The sequence below is a fragment of the Dromaius novaehollandiae genome, chromosome 14 (assembly GCF_036370855.1).
Source record: "Dromaius novaehollandiae isolate bDroNov1 chromosome 14, bDroNov1.hap1, whole genome shotgun sequence".
NCBI classification, from domain to species: Eukaryota; Metazoa; Chordata; class Aves; order Casuariiformes; family Dromaiidae; genus Dromaius; species Dromaius novaehollandiae.
The window spans coordinates 7409947-7428770 of NC_088111.1; the positions used below are offsets into that span (position 1 = coordinate 7409947).

At 44.9% G+C, this 18824-nt stretch overlaps 1 protein-coding gene across 1 annotated transcript; it reads right to left on the reverse strand.

Moving 5' to 3' along the window:
• Nucleotides 1-840: 840 nt before the first annotated feature.
• Nucleotides 841-4518, reverse strand: FOXL3 (forkhead box L3). The gene is made up of 3 exons (XM_026116100.2): nt 4293-4518; nt 3366-3534; nt 841-3020 (listed from the first exon to the last, which is right to left on the reverse strand). The coding sequence occupies exons 1-3, from the start codon at nt 4397-4399 to the stop codon at nt 2541-2543; spliced, it is 756 nt and encodes a 251-aa protein (XP_025971885.2). The 5' UTR covers nt 4400-4518; the 3' UTR covers nt 841-2540.
• Nucleotides 4519-18824: the final 14306 nt, after the last annotated feature.

Here is an 18824-nt window from a genome sequence, read left to right on the forward strand (position 1 = left end):
CTATTTGTGAATATTAATTCATCTTACTGGAAATGGCTTTGGAACTCTGCTGTAAATCCGTGCAGGTGTATTTCTGCCTTTCCTAACACATTTATCCTGTATTAGTAGCCATAAACGTGTCTCCATGGGTCTCAGTAGCAGCTAGCCTACTGCATTCACCTGGGTGAGGTGTCTGCTCGGTAGAAACTTTTGCTGCCCTTTAGTTACCTTTGCTAACAGCTTTAACAAAGAGCATGTAGTAAGAAGCACATTTGCACATTTCACAGCAAAAAAAAAATATATATTTCAAATATACTGCAGATATTTACTATAACTAGCAGCCTAACAGCAGCATTGCCATGTTTAAAACAACCAGGAAAAAGTCTGCATATAAAGCATGAATGTATAAATGTAGGTAGGAAGCTCGAGATGCACACATACCAACCCACGTGTGAGCACATGCATACACTGAAGCACTAAATGAAGACATGCTCTCCCACACCTATGCAGTGCTGCGTATAAATACGAAAGGAGCAAATGCTCTTCCCTCTCCCAATGGGAATCCATCTGCCCAGAGATTCCAGAGGTTTTCCTCTTTTTTAGCATCAGTGGAAACAGCAGATCAATCGCATCTAATGAGCCAAATTTTGCTTTCAGATGATAGCACGAAACAACCATTGATTCGCAGCTAATTGAAGGCTCTTATTTGAAGGCAGAATTTGGTTGTAAGAATTTATCCTCTGGAAGTTTGGAAGACATGCAGTGACCTAACTTTGACATGATTGTTCATTTTTTCCCTTTTTTAAAGAAGAAAAAATAAAGAATTTTGCATGCTATGGAAATGCCTGAAGATGCCAAGTGTTAGTTTTCCAAAGAAATGATCATTTATTACCAACTTGTGTGAAATACTGCTGATGGTGAATTTTAAGTACGTGGCAGGACTTTTAACATCACGACAACATACATCATACATTTTTACAACATATAAGTGCAGTGATATTGCTCCCTTTCTCAGTAACAATATATAAGACTATATAGTATAAACATACAGTATATATTAGCCACAATGTAAAATAACTTAGTGAAATGTCAAAGCTTCTGCATAAAAATTCAAGTCATGCCTGAGCATACCTCTAGCACAGTTTTGCTTACTCTTATCTCATATACTTTCATTTACCTTCAGTTCATGTTGCAAAGATAATTTTATCTCTCTGTATATAATTGCTTAAAATCACCGGAATCCTTGTCTTTTTTCTTTTATCTGTGGTAGGTGAAGTTTGTAGTAGCCAAGCCAAAACCCAACATTTTGTGGAGTCTCTGCTAATGTTGCCATTAGGTACTGGAAGCAATTCATCGTGAACAACAAGTTATATAAAAGCAAGTTCTTAAATGTTGGTTACAGTTCATCATTGTCCATAAGGGTCTGTTCTGAAATACCCTGTTACAGTGTAAATGGTAATGAAAGGGCTTTCGTTAGAAATGGAGCTCGTGAGCTAGCATTGCTCTCTGTAAATTATAAACCTCACTAGCTTTGCTGAAATTGTATCAAGTACTACTTTGGTGATTGCTTGCAGGAAGGATCAATAAAAATCTATTTAATAGGAATATGCAACTTGTCTCAAAGCAGGTGGACGGAATTCTGGCTTGGGTCGACACTGGTTCCAGGTTCTTGCGAGGCTGCTCCTCCCGTCATACTTGCTAAATGAAATATATTCAAGGACTTTCCTGCAGCATCTCAGGAAGCCTTCTGATACTATAAGAGGAGAACTTTTTTTTTTTTTTTAACAAGGCATTAGGAGTCCCTATGCCTCTGTTACTTTATTCGTCAAAGTCTACTGGAGTTTAACAGCCTTGCAATTAGCTTTCTTGGAATTATTTTGAATATAACTTCACTTCAACAGTTTAAATAACTCTGTCCTGAATATCAACATAATATACCTTAAACACCTATTAATAACCATATTTACCAATTAATGATGGATTAATGCTGCATGGTACTTACTATAGCTTGAGACATGATGCTAAAATCAAAACTAAGGGAAGACCTAGTGCTTTCCCGTGATTCCTTTTAAGAAAACAAAACCACCCCCCAACCCTTTACATTCTCAGCCAGTGTAAATCCACAGAATTACACCATTTTAGATCAGCTTAAGATCTGACCTATATACTTCAATGGAATTAATTCTAATTTCCACCAGTGAAAGTGGAATCAAATCCACTTTGTCTTTAATAAAGCAATGGGTGATAAACAAGTCTCTTTTCTGTTGGAATCTGCTCAAGAGAGGAAATCTGTGTGGTGTTAAATGAAGTCCAGGATAGTTCAGAAAACAAAGCTAGAATTTCATGAATTTCAGCATAGTGAAAACTGGTGTTGATAACTGTTATTTATACTTCAACCTTAGCAAAGTTCTTTTGGTATAGGCAGAGTATCAGCTGATGGATTGGTAACCCTTTCTGAATACTACTTGTGGAAAAAAAGAGGAGGCAGACGGCTGATTTTCAGTGACGCAAGGCTGCTGAATACGCTGCAACTCAGACTTTGTTACCGCGTATAAATAACATCACATTGTCCAGAACTGGAGATTAATTTGCTGGGCCTCCAGTAGATGATATTTATTTTCCTGCATATTATACTGAGATCTTAGAACAGGCAAAGGGTCAGGGGCTGAGAGAATGTAATCGATGCTAAATTTAATTTCAGAATTCGATTTTCCTAAGGAGGAATTGCTTAGGCTCTGCCTGGTGGTTGTAGTGTTTGGAGCAAACCCATGAGGTTCCAATAGTCTTGGTCCTGATTCAATTCTTTCGTGTTTACTTTCAGAAGAGGAAATGTTTAAACCAGAGTCTGTAGAAGACATATCAGGGGATGAAGGACTTTTCCCTCTGCTTGGTCTCTGCTCCTTATGTTCCCTTTTCATGTTCCTCCTCCTCCGTCTTCGCCTGTAATTCCCATTTTCAAAGAGATCCAGCATCGACTCACATCCCGTTGCAAAGCTCCAATAGTTTCCTTTCCCCTTCTCATTCCCTTCTGTTCTGGGAACCTGTATTTATTTAAAGGCAGTTCAGTATTTGTATGTGTTACAGATGCTGCTGCTTAACATCTGCATTCATTTACATTCAAGAATGGTGTAAACACAAATGACAAGACTTTTAAGCCTATTCTCTATCATTATATGAATAGGATGTAAACTCCAGCCTCTTCAGTTTGTTAGCTATTAGCACGCATCAGACAAGGACATGATCTTTATCTTTATAAATGACAACTTAGATTTTAAGTGATTTGTAGCTCAGCTGTTTGTTTCTTTTCTTTCCTAGTGATGAGGTTACTGCTGCATTTTTTTAATCTATGCACAGTGTGTATGTAAATATACAGTTATTCAGCTTACCTTTACAAAACAACTGTTAAGTGATAAGTTATGTCGGATGGAGTTCTGCCAGGCTCTTTGATTTGATCTGTAGTAAGGAAATTTCTTCATTATAAAGTCATAAATGCCAGAGAGGGTGACTTTATTTGACGGACTTTGCTGGATGGCCATTGCGATTAAGGCAATGTAGCTGAAAAAAAGAAAACTGGCTGTTACACCATTGCTCTGTATGCAGGTAATAAGGAGGACAATATAATATCATCATATATCATATCCTCAGGTAATGAGCACTCATATAACAAGGATCACACAGGTACATATGTGCATACGATCCCACTTATGAGAGGTGCCCATGTGGCTCTGCATCCTGACCCCGGCCGCCCCGGCAGACGGGACGGGCTCTGCCTCGCCGTAGCGGAGCACCGCTGCTGCCTGTCCCGCGCCAGTCGGGTGGCACGAAACGCAGGCGTTACTCCCAGACCGCCGGATCCCCACCAGGCTGCTCACCCTCTCACGAGGGCTTAGACATGGGAAGAGTAAGGAAGGACCGCTTGCATCTCAGGTCCTATCGGAGAAGTTTCCCTGAACTTGAAGGCTCCAATGAGATGGAGCAACCTCGGAGACGCCAGCCCTCGGGCGCGGGAAGGCCCTGGGCCGTAGCTGCGGACACCTGCGCTGTGGTCTCCCATGACCATGCCTCTTGCCCACGTAAACCCCTTTCTCTGGGGCTCCTGAGAGCAGGGAAGCAAGCACTGGTGATTGAGCAGTGGGACCAGCACAGCAGGGCTGCTGTGACCCAGGAGGGAGGAAACGAGCCATGAACACTTCAGGCAAGGAAGGGGCGAAATCCCCCCCCCCCCCCCGAGGTCCCCGGCCGCCTGGAGAGGGGCTTTCCCACGCTCTGACGGCTCCCCGGGGAGAGCGGTGCTGGGGGAAACTTCCTCTTACCTGTATGCCGGTCGGGTGAATTTTTTCTCTTCGTCCGAACTACAGGTTGGATAATCATCCCCGTCGTAATTGAAGCAGTTATAGGGGTACTGCGTGTTGTCGAACATCCTCCTGCTCCTCGCGCAGCTCCCGCGGAGTGAGGGCGATGGAGGGACGCTTCGCAGCGCTCGGGCTCCCTCCTCCCTCTTTCCCTCCCCTCCGCCCGTCTCGTTCCCTCTCTCCCCTCCTCACCCCCCTCCGCGCACACGCGCTCCCCCGGTGTCGGGGTGGGGACTGTTCCTGGGATCAGCACCGGGAGCGCTGCGCCGGGACCGGGACCGGAGCGCCCGCCGGGACCGGGAGCACCGCACCGGGACCGAGTCCAGGAGCGCCGCACCGGGACCGGGAGCGCCCGACGAGACCGGGATCGGGAGCGCCGCACCGGGACCGGGACCGGGACCGGGACCGGGAACGGGACCGGGACCGGGAGCGCCCACCGGGACCGGAGCGCCCGCCGGGGCGCCGCTCGTGGGTGGTCGGGGCGGGAGCGGGGCCGGCGGTGCCCCGGCCGCAGCGCCACGGCAGCGAACCGCGTGGTGTTAATAAATCACGCTGCAAGGTCTCCACTTGTAAATTAAACTTTGAGCCCGGAGTGCGGCCCCCCTTCCTCCTCCCCCAAAGCCCTCCCGCTCCTTGTTCTTCTCTCCCCGGCGAAGCGGGGAGGGGGTCTTATTTATTTATTTTTAGAAACCCCGACGTACAATAAACAGACGTTCCAGGCAGCAACGCGCGCTTGTGCTGATCTGCAATCTATAATGCAGCATAATAGACATAAATTATATTTCCATGACTAAAGGAAAATGTGTATGTTCAAAGAGAGCAGAACAGAGGGATATGAGGGACTACTGTCAAGCAGGAAAGTAAAAGGAAAATAGCTGTAGGCAGGAGAGCTGCCTGTGTGGGCTTTGATCTGAAGGATGAATTAGACTAATAGCCCTGTGTGTTGGCATCCAATACTGTAACAATTTAATAGTTTTTTTCAATGCTTTGCAGTGTTTTCCAACAAGTGGTGTAAACCAAAGACATCACACACCATTTCAGGGGGGACTAAAAAAGTGCATGCCACATGATAATTAAATTATTTGAAGACAGCTCTGTCCCAGGAACTAGCCCCAGGAGGAGATGGGTATTGGAAAAGAGAAAGCAAATTGGTGTGCAGAGACTCACCTGGATAGAAATATAAAAGCAGAACCACTAGCAATGCAACTTTGTTTTCTATAGCATCTTTCATAGAAACTATGTCCCCAAACCCCTTTTGGAGTTAAAGAATACAGTTAGGGGAAAATTCACCCAAGGGATAGAGAGCCCTTTAAAGAGATGTTTAAGTGGCTCCCAGGGTTTTGACAAAGATGGACGTAAGAAAGCTCTTTCTCTCGAGTACAACAGTACATAATATCAGGGAGTAGGAGGAAATACAGACACGAAAAAACAGATACAAGCGGCATTTTCTGTGGAATATGAAGCCAGAGCAGACACCCAAAACAAAAAATTATCTTTACTCTAAAATACATCAATGGGCATATGCATGAGGCATCCACTGCAGAGGAGGTCTTAATACAAAGGGTCAGCTACAGATGCCCAAGGCATTAACAGGCCTTTAATATTGGGTAAGATAGAGCAGATTCAGTGGCAGAGCATGAAATATCTAATGTCTGATTTTCATTCATACTCTGTCCAACGGAGTGAAAAGGTTTAGACTAAAGAAAAGGTTGGGCCACAGATTCCGGAAAATTTTCCCGCACTAAAAATAGTGATCCCTGAGACATAAATAAACACCTGCTTTGATTTTTAGCAGTGGTTCTTCTCTTTGGAGATGTTTTACTTCACTGAAATTCCAGTGACACAAACAGTGTTGTTTCTGATTTATAACAGTGTAGAAAAAGGAGAACCAGGCTAGTTGGCTTTAATTTTACACAGTCTGTTACTGCCTTTTATTCAGTTCTTCACTGCTTTATTTATAAAGACTGCCGTAATAAGAGAGCCACACAATATATTTGATCAAAAGCCTTACATAGTTACTGACAGTGTATAGTAGCTAAGATGTTCTATAAAGGGAATTAGAGCAAATTTATGCAATGTCATTCATTTAGCAATATTATTTACCTCAATTACTGCCATTGCTTGCCATGGTGAGCGCAATCAGCTCAGCCCCTGTCCGTCACATCTATCATGTCCTTTAGCACAACGTATTTTACTGCTGGCAGTTAGCTCCAGTCTCTGCAAGGACTCGCGGTCACACCTGCACAGCGTTCCTCACCCATTTCGGTGAAAAACAACACTTGGATTAAATTACCATCTCAGCGACCGTTTCTGAGTCTAAATTCAGTGAATGGCTTGAGTCAGCTCGCGGTGGGTCGCAGCAAGCATGGCTGGTGTCCTTGAGGAGCATCTCAGGAGTCGGCACGGGGGCACCACCACCCCACATGTGTGGGCCCTGCAGCGGCAGCTTGGCAAGCCACATACGGAAACTCCTGCCACTGCTATCTGTTTTGCATCTCATCTGTGGATAAATGTTATTATTTCCTGATAGCCAGCAGTGGCCTGGAGGATTTAGTTTCTGGCTCTGTGAATTCCACTAAATTCATCTGCTCTAAATTCATCTAGACCATGAGAAGAACAGAAACCTCTTTTGGGTCCTACAAGATCAGAAGACTGTATTATCCCTCACAAACTTGCTTCTGAAATCCATATATGCAAAATGGTGGAGTATTTCTCAAGGGTTTTTTAAGGGCTGCATACTGAAATTTTATCCCCAAGTGAATGTTTATGGTTCAATTACAATCCTTGAAAATAATATTCATAACGAAATGCTAACAAAGTCTTGTATACACCGTGGTGGAGTTAGCAGGTGCCATGCTTATGGTGGCAAAACATGTTGTACAATAGTTTTTTCCTAGCATCTGTGCAGCCATTATAGTTTAACTAGAGTAACAATAACTCATCCCTGTCATTATCATAAAAGCATAATTTTGCCAGGCTAGTGTTTTCTTATGTTGTATATTTCCGAAACACAAAGCTGTAAACCATTTAATTTGAGATTGTAAATGGGCAATAAAAATGCTGTGAAAGATTTGCTTAATTTTTTTTTAAACATTGATATTAAAAAGTTATTAGCAATTTTTGTAATTATGACACAGATCAAGAAAATTGTGTGTGAAATGCAGACCCGTCATAAATCCAGAGAGGGATGAATTTGATGATTGCCTTCACTCTGCAGAATAACAATGGGTACCTTAGTGTCGAGGACTGCACACTGGCATCCCAGCTCTCTTGCTGGCGAGACTGGCATTGCCCAGCATCCCAGGAGACGTGTTATCGGCATCAGCCCGGAGAGCACTGGAGAACTCCTGCCTTCTCATTGCCTTTGGAGCCAGAGTTTGCAGCAGTTTAGGGCTTTATCCCAAACATTTTGAATTCAGTCGAAACAACCGGCGACCTTCAGCAGGCTTTGAATCAGATTCTCCGTGATTGCCTGTTCCACCAGTGAATTGCTTCCTTCTTATTACAAGATCTGTAGCTCTGCCAGGAAAAGAGGATGGGGAAGTGAAGGTGGTGTTTATTACTTTCCCCCTTGCTCGGATTAGGGATAAAGAGAATTCCCCAAAGTTGGGGGGGGTCAGCATCTAGGGCGGCACTTGCTACCCGACATAGGGCTCTGCCTTCTCACATGCAACTCACTGATCATCAGTTGTAGGAAAGAGGTGAGTTCTGCCATGCTGTCCACCGCCCTTCCACCCCGTGTGCTCCCTGCTTCCACCATGTCTATCAGCCGAGCTCCTTTCCCTTCTGCTTTCCTTTTGTGCTCTTACGTGGAACTTCACAGAAATAAAATCTGCACCCGGCAGTTCTCTGCCGGTGCTCAGCGAGGATTGTTTATGTTTCCTAGCTGGGGGACTGTTTGGAGAGGCATTCCTCATCCGCATGCCTCCTAGGTGCAGCAGTGGGAACCTCATGCATAAAACACAACACAAGTTTCTACTGGCACAGGGGTGTGTATAAGAAATCTTCAGTAACAATTCATCACATTTGGGGTGGTAATAAGAGAGCAACTATGTGAACTGTATCTGACAGATTATCCCTGCCCTAGCTAGATATGGAAACAAAGACTCACAAGACACATGAAAATCCCATTTCTGGGGATGTCTGATGTGTTTTGGCAGTGAAAAATAGGAGAAGGGGTTTCCGGAATGAAAAACTATTTCTTCTAGCTACTCCTGGTTTACAATTATTATCAAAAAACAGTTTTGTTAGAAATTCCAGCCAACGGCTTTTCACTGTCTTGTAAAGTCGTGTAGTTGCATCATTGCCAGGATGCTGCTGTATTTCCCTTTGGGACAGGGAGGAATTTAGATGGTACCTCCCCAGCCGCTTGCTGCGCAGACCTGGCACCCCGCTCCATCGATCCCCAGCGCAACGGGCTGTTCTTTTTGCTAATATTATCTCCTTTCCCCAGAAAACAGCGAATCCTTTCCTAGTAAGAAGCTCCCAAGCAAGTGAGGTGACAAGCACAGAGCGGGTGAGAAGCCAGGAGCTGCGGAGGAAGCTGCGGGCCCGGGGCACCTGCTCGGGCAGAGCGTGGAGTTTCCTGGAGGAGCCCTTCACGGCAGCCTTTCGTGGGTTCACTGGGAGGAACAGCACAGGAACCAGCACTGCAGTATGTTATTTGCTCCTTTGTTCCCATGAGATCGAGGCTTCAAAGGCAGCGGAATGAAAAGGTGGGGAGGCCTCTAGCCTTTAGCCATTTATTAAACAAAATCAGTGAATTTTTCCACTCCCTTTTCCACTAAAAGCTTGACCAAAAATGATTGAGAGAAGATGAAACAGCTTCACAAAGAATAGAAAAAAAATCAGTTAAGGCTGGACAAAATGTTTTGGGTTTACCTAAAATGATTTTCATCTGCACCCCAGAACAGGAACATTGTCCTCGGTTTGCCATGCACGTTTCTGCAGGAGGAAAGCCGATGGCTAAAACGCTATGTCCCAGTTTCTTAATTTGGAAGAGATCTATGAGACAGATGTTCAGAGTTTGCTTACTTGTGATTTGGTATTCTTTCCCTTACCAGTGGCACAAAATTAAGTCATCCTTTCACTTAGCAGATAGATGGGATAAAACACAGTAGAGACCTGCAAGGCTGCACAAAAGCCTTGGCCTTTATATTTATGGGATTGTTCGTCCCTCAGCTGTGAAAGTCTTCAGAATCACTGATCTGTGCAACTTTTGGAGACAAGTAGGGAGACGAGGGTGGAGAATTAAAAGAGAGGGGATAAACTGTGAGGTGATACTTATTCTTCGCACCTTTTGGACAGGCACAACACCCATGACTTGACTCAGCCTTTATCTATTTACCAAAAAGGGACATTATCTTGGTGTTGCTGCAAAACCTCATCCATCTTTGGCCATTTTTCATTGCAGCTATGTACAAAGTCGTTTGGCTATAGGCCTCACTTCATACATTGTTTGAATTCTGCACTAAACACAGCTAGTAACTTGGGCCAGGAAACTTGTTCCAGATGTTAATTAACTCCCTCTGCATTAACTGGAATCACACAATTAAGGGCTGATTATTTATAAAATCATTTTGCCGAGAGAATTGGGACAATGAACACAAACATCCTGGCTCACACTTTCACACAAATGTCCATGTGCTGTTAAACTGCAGAAACTGGCACAAGTTGTCCCACCCATTTATTTTCAGCCACCATAATTAGTCCGGAGGATAAAGGACAACACTGAGCTAGACATGGAGGAATAGCACTGAGGCAATAAAGCTAATTCCCAGCTGACCTAAAATTTACTGTCATGGCACTGAGAGGCCTTGAAGATACCTCTCAAGTATCCCACAGGCAATGGGACTCTACTGCCATAGGTCTAAATGGCAAAACAGTCTCATCTTACCCAGGCACGAGTTGCAATATTTAGGAGCTCGGTAGCTGTTTAGGGGCTAGAGGAGCTGGGCATGGTGTATGGTGCTCTGCCTGTTCTCTGCTTCATGTGCCTTGGTTTAATGGACTTTTTGGAGGGTTACACAAATCCTTGGTAGATCCAGGATACCACAAATTCAGACTAGTTCAAGCCCTTCTGTCCCATCTGCCTCGCAGGTAGCTCAGAGTCAGTGAACTGGACGCTTCATTGTGCGGTGCTGCAGTACGGACATGTACTTTCCTCAGTAAGGCACAAGCAAGCTTTGCCCATGCCGATTGACCGATGTGGCCCCATCAGGGCGGTGCTGAGCCCAAAGTGACAGGCCAGGCTGCAGCGCTGGTCACTGGGCTCCGGTGCCAGTGCAGAGGCGTGCTGCGAGCCGCGGGAGCACAGTCACAGCTTGTCCACGCTGCTGACAACAGACATTGCGCACAACCGCCAGCACACGGGCACTGCGAGACGCTGGGGCGTGGGGTAATGTGACCCTCTAGCGTGGCCTCCCTTTGCGGAGGGTGGCATTTGGACCAAGGGTTCACTGGCTCCCGGCTGAGCCAGGAGCCGCAGCTGCAGAGCACAGGCAGGCCAAGCAGCCTGCGGGGATTTAGTGCCTCCTCCTGCGCTTGCTGGCTTCTCCGGTGTTGCCCCTCGCTGCACCTCCTGAGAGCAGAGCAGGTGGGAAGAAGCGGCACCATTGTGTTTTGCTGATTTTAGTTTGAAAATAGTGACTCATTCCAGTTCACTTACTCATACGTTTCGCCCACACAGAAGTTTTCTGGGAGCTGCATGAACAATCCCAAAACGACTCAGAGCAAACGCACAGGACAACGTGGATCCCGAGCCAGGGACATTACTGGAGGAAGGGGGTGGCAGGCAGGGACTCTCCTCTCCTTTGTATCTGAGCTGCAGGATTGCCTCCCTCCATGGTCCTCCATACACACATTTCTCTTCTGGCATCACCGCTTGTGACTTCTCATAGGCACAACCTGTGGTTACGTAGACCTTCCAGGATACTCCTGTTTTCCACAATACCTATCTTTAAAATGAGATTATGCCATGTGATAGGTTTCCTTCCTCTTAGTTACCAAATGGTAGTAATGTTTCTCAGCTACCAATGTGATTTTTTCCCAGTTACCCACCCCACCCAACTCATGGGTCTGATTTGATGTATTCTGCCCTGTAAGCAAGGTCAATGGTCAAGACTTTTCTTCATTCGGGGAGGATTTCATGTGTTGATAATACCAGTTTCCCCACTCGATTTCATTCCAGAATAAACACTTAATGGTTAATATGTCAGGGACACGTCATTACATTTTTCTCAATGCCAGGCATCAGCCTTCTTCTGTTCCTCTGGGTCAGAATAATCATTTGCAGTTCATCGTCTATCATCCTTCAAGTATTTGGTTATCCATTACATAAAAGTGACTCGCAGCAGAGAACCGCTGGCTAACTTCGTATTTTGAGGTTTCTGCTGATAGCTCCTTAAGGAGGTGTAAGCTCACCTCTTGCTTCACCTTCCTTTTCATCTCATGAGAGGATTCGTGACGCACACTGTGGAGTCTAGAGAGAAATAAGCTTTCATCTCTGCCTCCTGAAGTGCATTCTCACCATTAGTGTAGGTTCAGGTGAAAATATTTGGAGTGTAATGCTACCATCTTTGGTTCTGCTGTCTTTAGGAAGGTTGGGAGCTTTATGGTGTGTCTATTTGTGAAGCCATATTTTGTGTGTGAACTGGTTAAGCATGACAAAAATAAATAAACACTGACTCTTCTTCCCCTCATTTTCCCATGAAGTTTTGACACCAGATTACTTCTTTTCATTGACATTTCAGGATGTTTTTGATCAGTTTGAAATGTCTTTGGGATTTAGAAGTGTCTGAAGCTAAATTGTAGTACTAACAGTTTCTCACTTTTTTTTTAGGTGTGTGGCTGCCTTCCTTTAGACAGCTGAGTTTAACAAAACGAAACCTTCGAGAAGCTAAGCAGTTTAGCTTATTTGAGAGTCAAATCCTGTGTATTTTCCTTCTAATCTTTTGCAGGAGCACATTAGGCTAGGTGTGTAAGCAAACATGTGGTTACTTATAGGTGTGCCCTCTTTTAATTAATGAGTACTTGTGAGAGCAGTTTATTTTTCCTTAGTATCTTCCTTATTTTCCAGATTGCTCAACAATTCCTAGGAATAATTCTCAGGGCTTCGGAACTTAGGCGTATCGGTACCAATTCTTGATCTTTGAATGAATAAAATGCTTCTGGGGAAATAATAAATGATAACTTGCACATATTTAACTACTGGCATGAATATCTAGACAAACAGCAATTTGTGAAACTTCAAGGATTTAGGGACTCTGTATTTGGCTGTATGCTGAAAAACTAACAAATTGTTTCCCCTCAGAAATCATAGGGCAACAAGGTCAGCACTTTTACCATGCAGAAGATATTCATAAATCCAATTGTTATGTGCTAATCTGCTATACTGTTGGTAAATAGTCCCCAGTGCGAACAAAGCACAAAGTCTCTCCTTAGAGTTTCAACCCAGCCATACTGTGAAAATGGTATTACATGAGATACTTTGCTATGTGAAGCTTCATGGTTAGCAGAGCTGAGTTTGTGCCCAGCTTATTGCCCACACAACAGCCAGCAGCCACAGCACAAGGCCACCAGAATGGCTCCATGATGCACTTCTAAACTACAGCCACAAGCGAAGGACTTATCAGAGGATGATTTGAGTATGTGGGTGGTTGAGAAGGCGGTGACATGACCCAGGAAACAACAAGCAGTTGTATCTATTTTTAATTGCAAATCCTGTTTTTACGGATAATTTCAAACGGGAACTTTAATATTACCATATGTAGACAGTGGTCCATAGAGGAGCAATTAGTGACTGGATGTAAGAGACAAGAAAGGTTTCAACCATTCTCTTTCTTTTTGGCTGCCTGGGAATCTTGACAAATTGGGGTGTTCTTTTTTTCTTTCAAATGCAAGCCAGAATATGGAAAAAGATAGGACTAATTACAAGAAGGGATTTTACATGCTCTGAGTCTAATGAGCAATGTGCTGACCTTCCAAAACACATACTATCAATACCCAACACACTGCATTGAGACAATACAGGACAGTTCTTGATATTTCGGTTCATACATGAATTAGGTGAGGTGGAAGCTGATTGAAAAGCAGCTCAATGAGGAAATGAGCCTTCACAGGTCCTGAAGCACTGCAAAAAAACTCAAAAGGGGGCTTTATTTCTTAGCCTGCCTAACTGAGCTCTCAGGCACACTTACATTGCACCATGCTGTGGATAAAGTCACAGATCACTGTTTGGAGGGACCAGGTGCACCGGACTGCATTCAAGTTGCATCCACACAGTGAAGAGACTAACCCTGATGTCTCCCCACTTGGATAAGGATCAGTGTCTAGTTACACAGTCAGCTCTTTTTGTCTTTGGCAACAGGATTTGCCTTATTTATTTGGTATACTTGGGAAAGGTTTGAAGCACCTGACTTTGGGCCCTGAGCTGCTAAAGGCAATTTATACAGTAGAAGCAGCCTATTCCTCACAGGAACAATCTTGAAAGTTGGTCAGATGTGGAGAATTGCACTGGTATTGACAAAGGATCTCCACAGACGTCAGGATAGAATTCTGATTTCTAGGAAGCAGGATGCAAAACAGTCAAATAATCACTTAAAATAAGCAGAGAATCCTACTCTGGCTTGTACTGTGTGAATACCGGCTGGTGGTATGTCACCATACTCTGGCAATTTAGAAAACTGGAGTATGGAAGGTTTTCAGGTTTTACAGTGTACTTTTGAGCTATTCTGCAATAACTAAGTTTGAGAAGATAATACTTCTTTTTGTTCATTTTATTTAATAAATAAAAATCAGATACTAGGATGAGAATATCGCAGAAGGGCTTCTTGAAACATGAACTCTATTTTGAAATAGGACTGAATAGAAAGCTTAGATCCAAATAACACTAAATTTAGAGTGTGCAGAATTCATCTCAATCTTTTTGTGGTTAAGGACCTCTATATCTCTTGCTAGCCTTTGTGGAGAAAACGTCTAAAAAAAGGCATTGCAAGTACTTATACTTGTTTGTTTGGTATGGGGTTGAACAGCATCGAGCAGAGAGCCAGAGATGCATTTAGATTAACTCCCCCAGAATACAAGCAGAGATGGACGTGTTCTTGATTAAAACTGGGAGTTTAGAAGATTGTTTCCCAAGGTTATTTTTGGCTGCTGGAGTCTGGATCTGAAGCTTGTCGCCTGGCTCCAACCCCAATGCATTCATATCTGATTTGGGCAGTTTGGAAATTAATCTTCATTGGGAAGCAAAGGCGAACAACTGTTCACCTCACAGATATTAACCTGGTAGTAATGCCCCCCCACATAAATAACTGCAAAGTGATGGTGCTCCAACCCTGCAGAAAGAGGGTGCAAGTACCATGGACACACCTGTAGCTGCATCTTCCTGGGATTTTGCATGGGAAATCTAGCTGACAGTCTAGGCTGGTTCCATTGCTTCTGACTAGGTTAGGAACTTCCCCAAATTGCCTTAGGACAGTGTAAAGCTGCTAGAGCCCTATGGGCCTTACAAACACATCTGTTTTGCAGCTCGTCAATATATTGCACTGCACGAGGATGAGAGGTAGACTGGAAAACCTCTGAATTTCCTTGGGGTGTCTAGAGAAAGGAGAACGCTCGGCTGGAAGAGCCCTTGCCTTGCAGGTGTTCCCATCCCATCGCCCCGGCCTGGCGTCAGCTCCCTGGGACAGCAGTGGACAATGGGATGTGCTGTGCTATGGCCAGAGAAGCGATGAGAGAAGAAATGGTGAAGTGCTGGAATGGGAACAAGGGGCTGCAAGTACAAATCCAGCTGTTTCACATCATGCAGTTGCCCCCCTTCTGAGTCTGCAACAAGAAAAGCAATCCACAGATCGCTCAGAAGGCAAAGCGTGACATTTATGAGTGATTATCCATTCAATGGTTATTTAACGTGATCCACAGGGGCAGACGGCTGAAACATGCCAAATATCCAGAAGAAACAAATGACTCGTCCACTCTGAGGAAACTAATCCGGTGGAAGCTAATGAAATCGTTGTCAGACCTACAATTACAGGAGGTCATTGACAGCAATTTCACTTTCACTTGCAACATTGAAGAGAACTCAGAACTGGCAGCATTGCGACATGGAACCAGCGTGTCACCACGAAAACATTCCCGGTAAGGCCTCTGCTGTATCCCGGGGACAAGTGTCAGGCTGTTCCCAGCTGGGATCTGCAATGACTCCGGGACCCGGCTCTGCAAGGGGCCACGGAGCCCGCTGGCCCGCGGAGGTCGCCCAGCTGCTCCTCTGGCCGCAAGGCCAAGCTCCCGGGCTGCTTGCACCCATCTGCGGTTGCCTGTAGGACATGAGCGGTCTGGCACAGGTTGTCCCATGGGATCAGCACGGGGTACGGCAGCCTGGGCAGGAGCGGGGGCTGCCTCCACAGTCACGCCTTCCTCCAGGCTCCTTCAGGGCCAGCTGCTGTCTGCTGCCAGGGATCAAATCCTTCCCTAATCCCTTGGAGGAAAAGAGCCCATATGCTGCTCGGTTCAATTACACAAGAGCAGTGCTTTCCCATTAGAGCAGGCTGCTGATGCTGAAAAAATTCAACTGAAGAGGCAAAGTGAGGTTCTTTCTCAAAAAACCATTACTTTCAAAAGGAATACACCAGGAACGGGGCTAACTATTTTTCAGTCCCTGTTGTCCAGGGCTACACAACAGCCATAGGCAGCATCTCTGAGTGCCCACTCTCCAAAAAGCCTTTTCCTGCACAGAGTCAAGAGGAACTGAAGTTTTGATCTCATTTTTATTACGGTTTATGCCAGTTGCCAGGTAAGTTTTGACAAGTAGCTGAAAGGATGAGGATGAAGCTAGAGATCCAAAAACTGCAAAGTGGGGGTGCCCATCACTGTTCTGACCATTTATTTTGTGCATATTATTCCTACTCCCCCAACTGTCTGCTCTTAGCCTGGTTTCTTTAAAAACGAGAAATGTGTGAACACACTGTCTCTCTGCAGGTATTTGTGTGCCAGGCAGGCCCTCACCCGAATCTCTAGGCCTATTTCAAATGATTTTTGTAGTAGCTCAGAAATATTAGGAGTATTGAGGACATACAGCTGTCATGAAAATGGGCAACTGAGTAGAGAGGAGGGACGTGGGCGGGAAGGCTGAGCACCGACCCATTTTTGCTGCATGTCAGAGTCCCCATGGGACCTGCACCTTGGAGACAGCAACCGTTGCTCCACTGGGCTTTGGCACCCGCAGAATTACCCACCGCAGTGTGTCCCAGCGTCCTTGTCCTCCCCCGGCTCTGCAGCACCCACAGACATCGACCACTAGTGCAACAAGTCAATCAGAAAATTATTCTCCCACTACACCAATAGATGTCCACCTTTCTGGCTAAGCAGCCCATGGACTGGAAACAGGGCTTTCCTCTTCGAATGATAAATAGCCTTGAGCTGTCACAGTGTTTAAGAGCATTTCTCGCTTCACAGACGACCTCAGTTCTACTTAAGATTTCTTGGTTCACTGCGTACCCTGGCAAAAACATTCACCCTCAGCTGAACAGCACATTGATTAATAAAATAGTACGTGCTAATAGCCTAGTAATAAACTGATTAGTAGTTTGAGTCGTCAGTTGTCACACAGCAAACCAGGAAATGCTGCCCCGGCTGGATAAGAGGTTGTTGTCAAGCTTAATTTGAAGGTCCAGGTGTGCATGAGGGCTCCCGGGGAAGCCTGCAGAGCTTCACAGGGTGTGCAGGAGAGAGCGGTCGGCGGCAGCATCTGCAGCAAACCTCGCTTCTGCTCCCTGCTTTGGGCCTGGCTGGGTGGACCCAGTCCTGAGCTTTGACTTCGGCTACCAAAATCCTTGTTTTTGGAGCGCTTAACCCTTAAGGACGCAGGGCGGGCTCCACAGCATCCTGCTCCCAGAAGCCTTCCCTTCCAAGGCGGAACGCAAAATCCTTCTTCGCTGCAGCCAGCCTTTCAAGGGAAGGAGAAGTAAATGATCTTTCATGTGAAAATGGCGAGGATGTGTTTAAAAAATGTAAGCAGAAGACAAGAAAGAGGTGGAACATTGTACTATAGAAAAGCTTATTGCTGGGTAAAGATGGACGATAATGACAATGGGTCAAAGGACCAATTTGATGACAACCAGGGCAGTGAACTAACACAGTCAGATCCCTGGAAACATCATCCTGCACCTCGACAGCATGCACGCAGAGCCAGGAAAATCTTTTCAATGATATCTGTTTGTGTGGAGCTGCTCCAAATAGAACAAGGAGGCAGTGGGAATATAAAAAACATCTTCTATACAGTGGGATATAGAGGCATCTTTGCAGCACTGGCACCCCTGACGGACAGCGGACTTGGAGCAGTTCAGAGCCGGCGCTGTGCGAGACTTCTGCCGCCCTCTAGATGGTGCAGTCCGATAAATAATTTGAGAGAGAACTGCATTCTGCTTTAATTAGGGTCTCTCTCTCTTTTTTCTGGGTAGAGGTTTTTAATTGCATTTGCAGAAGGGCATATTGCCAATGCCTGGGAACCGGAACACCGCAGCGCTGGTAATTCCCTTAAGTGTTGGGAGGAGAGCCAGATTCCCTATGTTATATGCGTATTTGCTAAAGCCTGGTGCACTGTACTGCGCTGTACCTTGAATCATTTTGCACATTAGGTTTCTGTTGAAAACATCTTATTTATTTTTTTTAATCCAGGAGCTTCTGTGTCAGGAATTGCACAGCTTCAGAGGTCAGTCCGGGAAATACCACAGAGCTGACTAAGTGAAGTGGTGTAAGGTTTCTGAATATTTACAGCTCAGAACCACAGGTTCCTGAATGCGAATTTATAGTGACCAAAACCAGCAGTGGATACTTTGTGTTGCAAAGGGGATATTTCACAAAGCTGACAACGGTCAAGTGAAATTGATTGAGAAAAAGTAGGTGAGAAAATGTGAATAAAATCTGGGATTCTTAAAATGCAAACCCCCACAGTTCTCTATTTGAAACAGAGGATAGCAATTTGAGGTGAAAGCCCACTTTTATTCACTGATGAAATAAAGGCACCAACTGGAGTGAAAAAAAGCAACACATATCAAATGAGAAAGAGTACGTGTATGGCTAGATAGCAGCCAACACAAACTGGAAATTATTTAGTATAGAAAATGAATATGAGGGGAAGGTATATAGGCTATAATCCAGGGCAGGAAGGGTTAAGGAAAATAAAAAGGAGATTTTTTTAAGCAGGAAGATATCCTAGCAACATTACAGCCATAGTATTAGGTGGAGATACTGACATTAACGCAGCCAGAAAGAGAGAGAGAGCAAATAGATGTCTTCTGTGTTTGGAAGGCAGCCCTCTGACCGTGTGAGCTTGGCTAGGACCTCCCAGTCCTTTTAGATAGCAGTGAAAATGTTAGCCATCCTTGGCTAGTGAAAAAAAACTGTCTTAATTATACTGGCCACTGATGTGTCCTAAAAGGCTTGGCCAAAGAAGCCCCTGGCGCACGAGACATGCTTTGAACACCTCTAATACCA

Coding starts and splice junctions, on each gene's coding strand:
- FOXL3 (XM_026116100.2), bottom strand. CDS start 4,399: ATGTTCGACAACACGCAGTACCCCTATAACTGCTTCAATTACGACGGG. Junction 3,535..4,292: donor TTCACCCGACCGGCATACAG/GTAAGAGGAAGT, acceptor TCTTTTTTTCAG/CTACATTGCCTTAATCGCAA. Junction 3,021..3,365: donor TTAACAGTTGTTTTGTAAAG/GTAAGCTGAATA, acceptor AAATAAATACAG/GTTCCCAGAACAGAAGGGAA.